This window comes from Amblyraja radiata, chromosome 29, assembly GCF_010909765.2.
Source record: "Amblyraja radiata isolate CabotCenter1 chromosome 29, sAmbRad1.1.pri, whole genome shotgun sequence".
Lineage (NCBI taxonomy): Eukaryota > Metazoa > Chordata > Chondrichthyes > Rajiformes > Rajidae > Amblyraja > Amblyraja radiata.
In genome coordinates, this window is record NC_045984.1 from 28987099 (window position 1) to 28998793 (window position 11695).

General features: G+C 50.3%; 1 protein-coding gene across 5 annotated transcripts in view; it reads left to right on the forward strand.

The window, feature by feature from the left end:
* The window catches only part of ssbp4 (single stranded DNA binding protein 4), a 140425-nt gene extending 130306 nt beyond the window's left edge, over positions 1-10119 (forward strand). For 2 of the 5 annotated variants that reach the window (XM_033047073.1, XM_033047072.1), the window contains 6 exons: positions 1274-1325; positions 4039-4109; positions 4911-4989; positions 5706-5734; positions 8151-8252; positions 9977-10009. In XM_033047073.1, the coding sequence (XP_032902964.1) occupies positions 1274-1325; positions 4039-4109; positions 4911-4989; positions 5706-5734; positions 8151-8252; positions 9977-10009 (366 nt within the window). Of the gene's footprint in view, positions 1-1273; positions 1326-4038; positions 4110-4910; positions 4990-5705; positions 5735-8150; positions 8253-9976 lie in introns of all 5 variants that reach the window. The other 3 variants (XM_033047070.1, XM_033047071.1, XM_033047074.1) reach the window with 3 other exon arrangements.
* The last annotated feature ends 1576 nt before the right edge of the window (positions 10120-11695 follow it).

Consider the following 11695-nt stretch of genomic DNA (forward strand, 5'->3'; position numbering starts at 1 on the left):
CCCATCCACACCCATCCCATCCCATCCCATCCACACCCATCCCATCCTATCCCATCCCATCCCATCCCATCTCCGCCCTTCATCATACCCTCTCTGCCCCCGGCATGCCACACACACTCATAGCTCCTCGCCCCCTCCCCAAATTCATCTCCCCACTTGCACCTCTCCTATCAGAAGCCCTCTGCCCTTCCCATATCCCACCTTCCCATATCCTGCCATATATCCCTCCCTACACCCTATATTCCTCCCCTCCATTCCATCCATCCTCTCCCTTCATTTGTACACCAGTGCGCTCTCTTCCCCCCTCTCTGTACCTCTCTCCACAGTTCTGCCTGTGTACACACCTCCCCTGTATACACACAACGCCCCCCCCTCCCCCAACCCCCCCCTTCCCCCAACCCCCCGTTCCCCCACCTCCCCCGTTCCCCCCCCTCCCCCAACCGCCCCCCTTCCTGCCCAAACCCTCCCCCTCCACTCCTTTCTGTGCACCCATAACCATCGAACCCCTCAACTTCTCCCCAGCTCGAAACGCCCTCAGCATCGCTATCCTTACTGAGCCCCTCTCCTGAGTCATGCCCTCCCTGCCCATTTTATTCCCACCCTCACCATTCCTGTGCCTCTGGTAATCCTGATTCTCCTCCCACCTCCGCAAACCCTCTGCGGTCTTTAGAGATACAGCGTGGAGACGGGCCCTCTGGCCAACCGGGCCTTGCGGCCGACCAGCGATCGCCCCGTACACTAAACACTATCCCACACACCACGGGCAATTGTTACAAGCTAATTCATCTACAAACCTTTGCGAGTCTTTGGGGAGCGTGAGAGGAAAACTGGAGCACCCACGTGGTCACGGGGGGAGAGCGTGCAAACTCCGCACAGACAGCACCCGTAGTCAGGATCGAACCCAGCGTCTGCGGTGCTGGGAGGCGGCAACTCTACCGCTGCGCCACCTTCGGTCGCTCCAGCCTCTAGTCTCTGCTCACTGCCACCCTCACTCCCCACCCTGCCCTCTCTCTGTTCCCCTACCCCAAAAGACGGGTGCGTAAGAAAGAACTGCAGATGCTGGTAAAATCGAAGGTAGGCCCAAAATGGTGGAGTAACTCGACGTCGCCCATTCCTTCTCTCCATATATGCTGCCTCACCCGCTGAGTTACTCCACCATTTTGTGTCTACCCCCCAAAAGACTGGGATCTCTTCACTCTCCCCCCCCCCCACCCTGCCCCCCTCCTGCTTCCATCGCTGTGTTGATCTGTTTTTCCCATGTGATCTCTCTCAGGGCCCACCAGGGAGCGGACCACCGGGAACGCCGATCATTCCCAGCCCCGGAGGTAACGTCACTTCCCTCTACTTTATTCCTTGGAAGCAATGGGGAAAGGGGAATGATTAAAGCCTAACTTGTGGTGGTGGAAGTTGCATTAGCTGGTGCATCATAGCACGGCAGACAGGCCATTGATCATTAGAACACCCTTGATCCTGAAGGCCTACTTAGGAAGATGCAGATGAAAATTATCCTGCGTTAAATTTACTTTGTGGAATGTAAAGCTTTTAATGATAGTTAGTCAAAATGGTTTACTACAATGCTGATGCATTGTAGTTCCTCCAACTGATGCAAGGAGGACATAGCTTTAAGGTTAAGGGGAAAAGATTTAATAGGAGTCTAAGGGGTACCTTCTTCAACTCAAAAGGGTTGGTGGGTGTACAGCAGGAGCCAGAACCTGGGGCCACAGTTTAAGAATAAGGAGTAAGCCATTAGAACGGAGACGAGGAAACACTTTTTCTCACAGAGTGTGGTGAGTCTGTGGAATTCTCTGCCTCAGTGTGGTGGTGGCCGGTTCTCTGGATGCTTTCAAGAGAGAACTAGATAGGGCTCTTAAAAATAGCGGAGTCAGGGGATATGGGGAGAAGGCAGGAACGGGGTACTGATTGGGGATTATCAGCCATGATCACATTGAATGGCGGTGCTGGCTCGAAGGGCCAAATGGTCTACTCCTGCACCTATTGTCTATTGTCTATTGTGCTGCCAGAGGAGGTGGTTGAGGCAGGGACTACCCCAACATTTAAAAAACAGTTACACAGGTACATGGAAAGGACAGATTATGGAGGGATATGGACCAAATGCTGGCAGGTGGGACTAGTGTAGCTGGGACACGTTGGTCGGTGTGGGCAAGTTGGGCCAAAGGGCCTGTTGCCATACTGTATCACTCTATGACACTATAACATGGAAGCAGGCCCTTCGGCCCAACACATCCATGCCAACCAAGATGCTCAGACAGGAGGAACTGCAGCTGATGGTTTACCAGCAGAGGACACATGTGCTGGAGTAACTCCATGGGTCAAGCAGCATCTCTAGAGGATATGGATAATCAGTTTAGTTTAGTTTATTGTCACGTGTACTGAGGTACAGTGAAAAGCTATTTGTTGCATACTATCCAGTCAGTGGAAAGACAATACATGATCTGGATGATGGTGTGGTAAATTGGATTAGTAAGTATGCAGATGATAGTAAGATAGGTGGGGTTGTGGATAATGAAGTAGATTTTCAAAGTCTACAGAGAGATTTATGCCAGTTGGAAGAGTGGACTGAAAGATGGCAGATGGAGTTTAATGCTGATAAGTGTGAGGTGCTACATCTTGGTAGGACAAATCAAAATAGGACGTACATGGTAAATGGTAGGGAATTGAAGAATGCAGGTGAACAGAGGGATCTGGGAATAACTGTGCACAGTTCCCTGAAAGTGGAAACTCATGTAGATAGGGTGGTAAAGAAAGCTTTTGGTGTGCTGGCCTTTATAAATCAGAGCATTGAGTTTAGAAGTTGGGATGTAATGTTAAAATTGTACAAGGCATTGGTGAGGCCAATTCTGGAGTATGGGGTACAATTTTGGTTGCCTAATTATAGGAAGGATGTCAACAAAATAGAGAGAGTACAGAGGAGATTTACTAGAATGTTGCCTGGGTTTCAGCAACTAAGTTACAGAGAGAGGTTGAACAAGTTAGGGCTTTATTCTTTGGAGCGCAGAAGGTTAAGGGGGGACTTGATAGAGGTCTTTAAAATGATGAGAGGGATAGACAGAGTTGACGTGGATAAGTTTTTCCCACTGAGAGTAGGGAAGATTCAAACAAGGGGACATGACGAGAATTAAGGGACAGAAGTTTAGGGGTAACATGAGGGGGAACTTCTTTACTCAGAGAGTGGTAGCTGTGTGGAATGAGCTTCCAGTGAAGGTGGTGGAGACAGGTTCGTTTTTATCATTTAAAAATAAATTGGATAGTTATATGGACGGGAAAGGAATGGGGGGTTATGGTCTGAGCGCAGGTATATGGGACTAGGGGAGAATACGTGTTCGGCACGGACTAGAAGGGTCGAGATGGCCTGTTTCCGTGCTGTAATTGTTATATGGTTATATGGTTACAACCAAGCCGTCCACAGTGTACAGATACAGGATGAAGGGAATAACGTTTTGTTCAAAATAAAGTCCAGTAAAGTCCAATTAAAGATAGTCCGAGGGTCTCCAATGAGGTAGATAGTAGGTCAGAACCGCTCTCTAGTTGGTGGTAGGATGGTTCAGTTGCCTGATAACAGCCGGGAAGAAACTGTCCCTGAATCTGGAGGTGTGCGTTTTCACACTTCTGTGCCTCTTGCCTGATGGGAGAGGGGAGAAGAGGGATTGACCAGGGTGAGATTGGTCCTTGATTGTGGTGCTGGCCTTGCCGAGGCAGCGTGAGGTGTAGGCCCAGCAACGTGGACCTTTCCAGCAGATCTTCTTCTAGCGAATGAACCAAAGGAATAGTTAGATCTCAAGCCGGGCGTTGTCTCTGTTGGCGTCAATGTCTGCCAGGCCCCGACACAGCTCCATTTGGTCGGGTGGTAGAGCGGGCACCCAGAGATGACATGGTTGGCTGTCTGTTGTTCTGCTCCGCATTCACCAGCTGGGCTCTGGCGGAGGTCCCCATCTCCGACAGGTGATCTACGGGTTTGTGCAGATCGCAGTTTGAAACTCCAGTGACGTCCAAACCCTGTCCTCTGCTGTTTTCTTATAGATTCCACCAATTCCAGTGAGAACATGTACACAATGATGAATCCCATCGGACCCGGAGGGAATCGACCAGGGGTAAGTCTGAGTGAGCTGGTTCTCTGGGGCAATATATCAGTAACCCTGTTACCTCTGGGTCCCTGGTCTGTGCTGATACTGGCCTCGCTACATCAGGGTTAGGTTTGGAGAAAGAATCTTAGAATTGTGGAAGCATTACAACACGGTAACAAGCCATTGGACCCAACAGGTCCATGGCAACCAAGATACCCATCTCATAAGTTTATAAACTCATGTGATAGGAGCAGAATTAGGCCATTCGGGCCATCAAGTCCACTCCGCTGATCTATCTTTTCCTCTCAACCCTGTTCTCCTGCCTCCCTCCTCCCCCCCCCCCCCATAATCCCTGACCCCCCCCCCCCCCATCAAGAAAGGCACAGCTCCCATCTAAGCCGGACTCGAGGAACTGCAGATGCCGGTTTACAGAAAAAGACTCAAAATTGCCGGACCCACTAAGTTACCCCAGCGCATTGCGTCTGTTTCAGGATTGGGTTTGCCTGCATTGTGGGAGGAAACTGGGGCACCTGGAGAAAACCCACGCGGTCACGGGGAGAACATGCAAACTCCGTCCAGACAGCACCTGCCCTTTGGAACCTTAGCGCAGGTTGGGTGCTGCTTTAACATGAGATCCAGCACTCCTTGTGCTGGTGGCAGCATTCAGTGTCAGCATTAGGCTTCACACCTTTAACCTTGGGGGGGGGGGGGGGGGGGGGGGGTGAGTGCATCCCACCACTGCAGTCCCTGATCTCTGTGTGTGTGTATCGCTGCAGTGAGTGAAACCAGGCATGCAGGCAAACTATCTCTTGCTTATTTATTTTTCAGTTCCCAATGGGGCCTGGAGCGGAGGGACCGCTTGGTGGAATGGCGGGCATGGAGCCCCATCACATGAATGGAACATTAGGTAATGCAGGGTGATGGGCCTGGTGCAGAAGTCTGGATTCAGGCTCAGAATGCGTTTGGTTCAGAGATACAGCATGGAAACACGCTCCTCGGCCCACCGAGTCCGCGCCAAGCAGCCATCCCCGCGCACAAACACTATCCTACTTATGAGAGGCAATTTACAATTTTACCATGGCCAATGAACCTACAAACCTGTACGGCCCTCGGAGTGTGGGTGGGAACCGGAGCACCCGGAGAAAACCCACGCAGGTCACGGGGAGAACGTACAAACTCTGTACAGACAGCGCCCGTAGTCAGGATCGAACCCGGGTCTCTGGCGCTGTGAGGCAGCAACTCTACCGCTGCGCCACCGTGCCACTCACAGTAGAAGTCACTAAGACTTGGGCCTGGAGTTAAAGTAATCCAGGCAGGATTATTGTGTTACGATCGCTGTGTGTCCTTTGACACCAGAGAACAGAAGCTGACTAAAGTCAACGTCAGGTACACGCGCTCAGCTTCAACTTTCTCTCTAAAGCACAGAGAGAATTAGGGATACTTTCTTGTCACAGTGAGATTCTTTGCTTGCACACACAATGTATACAAACAGCAGCCACCCACAGCGCTGATTATTATGATACATGAAGATGATTCTAAGCATCCCGACCCCTCGCTGTCTTCTTAAACCTTTGCAATTCATGTTTGACGGGAGCAACTAAGAGTTTTTCTCTTCCTTTTCAGGTTCTGGTGATATTGATGGATTGTCAAAGGTATGTTGGTGCAAACACAGACTTTGTTGGTCGTCTTGTCGTAAGGGCCTGTCCCACTTGGTGATGTTTTTTTCAGTGACTGCCGGCATCATTGACTGGCGTATCAGGTCACCAAAAAATTCGCGGCGTGACGACATTTTGACGCGCGGTGTTTTTCCAAGTGTCGCGACATTTTTTTTGTCACCGCTGGATTTTCGAATGTTCAAAATCTTTTGGTGACACTGATATGACGCCGGCAGTCGCCGAAAATATCGCCAAGTGGCGGTTGGCGATTTTTTTCGGTGACTGTCGGCATCATTGACTGATGTATCAGGTCACCGAAAAAGTCGCGGCGTAATGACATATTGGCGCGCGGTGTCTCCTCAAGCTTCACGACATTTTTTTTGTCGCCGCTGGATTTTTGAAATGTCCAAAATCTTTCGGCCACCCCGATACGTCAGTCGATGACGCCGGCCGTTCTGCTTCAGGCCGTTTCTGTAGCGCACCCATTTCACCTCAGCATACCTCCCTTCACCCAGTGTGTTTACCCAGAGTGTAGGAGAAAGAATGGTACAGACACAAAATGCCGGAGTAACTCTGTGGGTCAGGCAGCATCAAAGATACTAGAGGAGCAAGAGAGACCACTCCTGCGAAATCCAATGGACTGACGTGTAGTACACAACGGAACGTCACTTCCGCCATTTTAGGAATAAGACCCCGATCTCCGTTATGCCTCTCGCAGTATAATCCACGTCAGTCCTTTGGATTTTGCAGCTTATCTTGGTCTCTTAGCCTTCTATGTTAGACCATTATTATCTCTGTTTATAATAAATAAGGTGCTTTTTTAAAAAATTTATTAAAAAGACAGCATCTCTGGAGAAAGGGAGTAGGCGACGTTTAGGGTCTTCAGACTTCAAACCCATCCGAAGAAGGGTCTCCACCCAAACCGTCACCTATGTCTTTTCTCCAGGCCTTTCACTATTCTACCCAGGGTCTTTTGCAATTTGAAAATGTAGTATAATATAGAAAATGTAGTCGCTGCATTTTAGAAAATGCAACAAAAATAAATAATGTAGCAATCATCATCTATGTCGCGATAGTGATAATTAGTTTTTGCTGTTGGTTGGGAAGCGAATGATGTCCAGGACATTGAGGACAATGTGAAACGGCTGCTCTGGGAGTTTGTAGCTGATGAGATGAATAATGTGTGCTTTCCAAGGACAATCTGTCCGATTCCTCTGGGTAATCTGAGGCCCAGGTTGACAGCATCAGATTGCTGACAGTAATGAGCAGATGCAGAGACAATGTGTCTGAAGAAGAGGGACAGACAGAGTTGACGTGGATAAGCTTTTCCATTGAGAGTAGGGAAGATTCAAACAAGAGGACATGATTTGAGAATTAAGGGACAGAAGTTTAGGGGTAACATGAGGGGGAACTTCTTTACTCAGAGAGTGATAGCTGTGTGGAATGAGCTTCCAGTGGAAGTGGTGGAGGCAGGTTCGTTTTTATCATTTAAAAATAAATTGGATAGGTATATGGACAGGAAAGGAATGGAGGGTTATGGTCTGAGTGCAGGTAGATGGGACTAGGGGAGAATACGTGTTCGGCACGGACTTATAGGGCCGAGATGGCCTGTTTCCGTGGTGTAATTGTTATATGGTTATAAGAAGGGACTCGACCCGAAACATCACCCATTCCGTCTATCCAGGCATGCTGGATGTGGAGAGGATTTTTCCATTAGTGGGAGAGTCTAGAGCTAGCGATCGTAGCCTCAGAAATGTTCATTTCACTGTATCTTAATTGGTGCATGTGACAAATAAATGCGAACTTGAACTTAAAGGGCCTTCTTTTAGGAAGGAGATGAGGAAAATTGTCTTTAGTCAGAGCGCGGTGAATCTGTGGAATTCTCCACCACAGGAGGCTGTGGAGGCCAAGTCAGTGGATATTTTTAAGGCAGAGATAGATCGATTCTTGATTAGTGCGGGTGTCAGAGGTTATGAGGGGTGAAGGCAGGAGAATGGGGTTAGGGTGGAGAGGTAGATCAGCCATGATTGAATGGCGGAGTAGACCTGATGGGCCGAATGGCCTAATTCTACTCCTATTCCTTATGACCTTATGTTGCCTGTCCCGCTGAGTTACTCCAGCATTTTGTGTCTATCTTCAACATATTTAGAGATCCCACCTTCCTTGAAGGGTCCAGGAATCTCTGTTTAAACTGAATGCACGGGGACTTGACTAAATCCACGTACAATGTGACCATCTAGTGACTCCTTATCCAATCCACCCCTGCCTAGAAAAGAATATTTGATTCCCGATCGATGAATTATTCCTTCTTTTGGGAATTCTGTCTGGTTTTACCGCGAAGGAGGTTCAGGTGTTGCAGTAGAACGGAGTTAGCCCTGACAATGATCAACATGCCTCGTCACTTTCCCTTTAGAATTCCCCAAACAACATGACAGGGATCAGCAATCCTCCGGGAACTCCACGCGATGACAGCGAGATGGCGGGAAACTTCTTAAATCCTTTCCAAAATGAAAGTGTAAGTTAAATCACAAATCTGCTCTTTCTGTGACTCTGCCTCTCTCTCTCTCCCCCTCTTTCTCTGTCTGTCTGTCTCTCTCTCCCTCTTTCTCTGTCTGTCTGTCTCTCTTTCTCTCCCTCTCTCTATCTGTCTCTCTCTCATTTTTTTCTTTTCTTTTTTTTCCTTTTCTTTTTCCTTCTTTTTTTTTTCTTTCTCTTTTTTTTCCTCTCTTTTTTTTCATTCCAAGGACTTTATACAACAATTGCACATTACAATGCACCAAAAGTACACAATGGTCACAATACACCAAGCAGTCATTATAGTACAATGGTGCAATCGTTAGATACAAAGCTCTCCTCCCCCCCCGCGGTGACCAGCGTTGATGGAAGGCCTCCAGAGCCCCCGGAGAGGGAACACGCGAGCACGGGCGTAGGGCCGGAAGAGGGGCAGGCAGCCGACTCTGGCGTGACCATCGACCGCCCGCTGCCTGGACCCGCCAATGGCCATCTTGGTCCGGCCCAGGAGCAAACCGACAGGGAGATCCCACCCTCCCGATCGGCTCTCCCCCACTCCCTGCCTTGTGTCCAAACACCAAGATCTGGGACTAAAATGCAACCAGAACTTGAGGAGCAGCCGCTCCAGATATTCGTGCAGGGGCAGCAACCGCTCACACACGTGGAACACGGGCTCTTCCTCACCAGTAGTTACAGGCGGCCGGCCAGTCCGTGAACCGACTCAAATATTTATCATTCACCACGGCCCCGTGCAACGCTCTCCACCCCAGGTCCCCGATGTAAAGGGGGAGGAGGAACTCCCTTGTAGAGAGACTTCCACTGTGGACCACACCCCACCATCAGTGGTAACAACGGACCGCCATGGCATGTCCGGGGACGGAAGACGAGGGCGAGAGGGTGTAGAGTGTTGCGGGAACATCCAGTACGGTACACGTCTCTCCCGCGCCCGGAACGGCACGCTGGGATCACGGAAAGGCGCTCATGTTGTGTAGGGCCGGCACCGCCCCCCCCCCCCCCCCGGGGAAATATTCTGGCTCCTGGCGGAGCGGGGTAATGGCCGTCAGAATCACTCCTCGATACGCCGATACGCCACTACCCTCGACACCCACCCCTTACAGGGTGAGGACGGCCCCCCCCCCCCTCGGCAGTCACAACTCTGTCCTCTCTCTCTCTCTCCCCTCTCTCTCCCCCTCCCCCTCCCTCTCTCTCTCCCCCCCTCTCTCGCTGTCTCTGTCTCTCTCTCTCTCTCTCTCCCCCCCTCTCTCTGTCTCTGTCTCTCTCTCTCTCCTCTCTCTCCCCCCCTCTCTCTCTGTCTCTCTCTCTTTCTCTCTCTGTCTCTCTCCCTCTCTGTCTCACTCTCTCTCTCTCTCTCTCCCTGTCTCTCTCCCTCTCTGTCTCTCTCTTTCTCTCTCTTTTTTTCCTTTTTTTTAAATTGTGAACATTAAAAAAATCTGAATTTCTACTTAAAAATCATCAACTTATTTCGAACACGATCTCTCTCTCTCTCCCAGTCTCTCTCCCTCTCTGTTTCTCTCTCTCTCTCTCCCTCTCTCTCTCTCTCCCTCTCTGTCTCTCTCTCTCTTTCTCTCTCTCTCCCTCTCTGTCTCTCTCTCTCTTTCTCTCTGTCTCTCTGTCTCTCTCCCTCTCTGTCTGTCTCTCTCCCTCTCCCTCCCTCTCTCCGCCCCCCTCTTCTCACACTCTGATTCACAAGGCTGTGCTTTCTTCCAGCAGTACTCGCCCAGTATGACAATGAGTGTGTGAGCAAACCATCTGTGGACTCTCTCTTCTGATCCTTGTGCGACCCCACTGGAACTGAGAAGAAAGCGTGGATGGCCGATTGCTATTGAACCTAAACAATATTTAAAGGACAATTATCTGCGTAGCTGTGTGGGCTGCGTCACGCTGTAGTGAATCATCGGGTGTTAAGTTGGATGAAAGCCTAAGGCTTATCGAAGAATGGAAGATGTTACATTTAAGCATGGGCTGAGGGGGGGGAGGGGAGGGCATGGGATGGGGAGGGGTGATCAAAGACATTTTACTGTTTTAATACTTTCTTTTGTATAAAAAACCGTTGTCCATTCTGACGACAGAGGTACATAAGGCCTTGGGCCTGGAGTGGGCCAAAGCCAGCATAGTAAGTGGGTATTTCAGTTACATGCTACTGTCTTAACTCAACCACACTCCATCATCATCTTGACATGGGTAGTCGTTTCACATTTCATTGGAGCATCTAGTACTGAGTACAGTCCATCAAGTCTCACGGGGAGGGGCCTGTTCCCAATGCTGTATACGTTTGTTCGGCCTGGATGCACCCAAGGAATTTAGTCTTCCGACAGCAGCTGTGGCCTCTCACAGAAACATAAAAAATAGGTGCAGGAGTAGAGGCCATTCGGCCCTTCGAGCCTGCACCGCCATTCGATATGATCATGGCTAATCATCCAACTCAGTATCCCATACCTGCCTTCTCTCCATACCCCCTGACCCCTTTAGCCACAAGGGCCACATCTAACTCCCTCTTAAATATAGCCAATGAACTGTGGCCTCAACTACCTTCTGTGGCAGAGAGTTCCACAGATTCACCACTCTCTCTCTCGAGTCGAAAACCTCTTCGATGTGGATTTAGTCCATCTTCTTTTGGACTGTCCAGCAAACCTGGCAATTCCAGAGAGTGGACCTCCCCCCTCCCCCCCCCCCCCCCCCCCCCCCCCTCCAAGCACCCCGTTCTCTATCTTTCCCACCAGGCAACATCTTTGCCCACACAACCTTTTCCAACCTTCACCTCAGCCCCATCCTTCCTGGAAACTGACATTGCTTCCTTGATTCCTTTCCCGCTGCTTAGGATCGAAGACACAAAGAGTTAGTTCTAAGTGTAGTTTGTCGACGGTGTCCACGACTGCAGAGCGGGAAGTCTGCCCTGTTCCTCTTCCCCAGTGTCTAGACGGGTGTGGTCGCCGCACAGCCCGTGTCCAAAAGAAAGCCACGCTTCCTGGGTGGCTTCGCCCCTGGCGGAGCAGTCGGAGTCTCGTCTATTTCCTCGGCCACAAACCAAGGAATAGACGAGACGCCGACTGGTCCACCAGGGACGAAGTCACCCAGGAAACTCCGGCTTTTTTTTTTTTTGTCCCTGCAGGAAATGAAACTTCATCAGGGCTCTGCTCAACCTTTGGGTCAAGAGCCATCCTTGGGATCCATCAAAAAAGCTCAAGCCCCCCACCTGTCCCACTTAGGAAACCTGAACGGAAAACCTCTGGAGGCTTTGCGCCCCGCCCGAGGTTTCCGTGCGGTTCCCGGAGGTTTTTTGTCAGTCTCCCTACCTGCTTCCACTACCTGCAACCTCCGGCAACCACCTGCAACCTCTGGGAACGGCACGGAAACCTTGGGCGGGGCGCAAAGTCTCCAGAGGTTTCCGTTCAGATTTCCTAAGTGGGACAGGGCCTGTCCCACTTA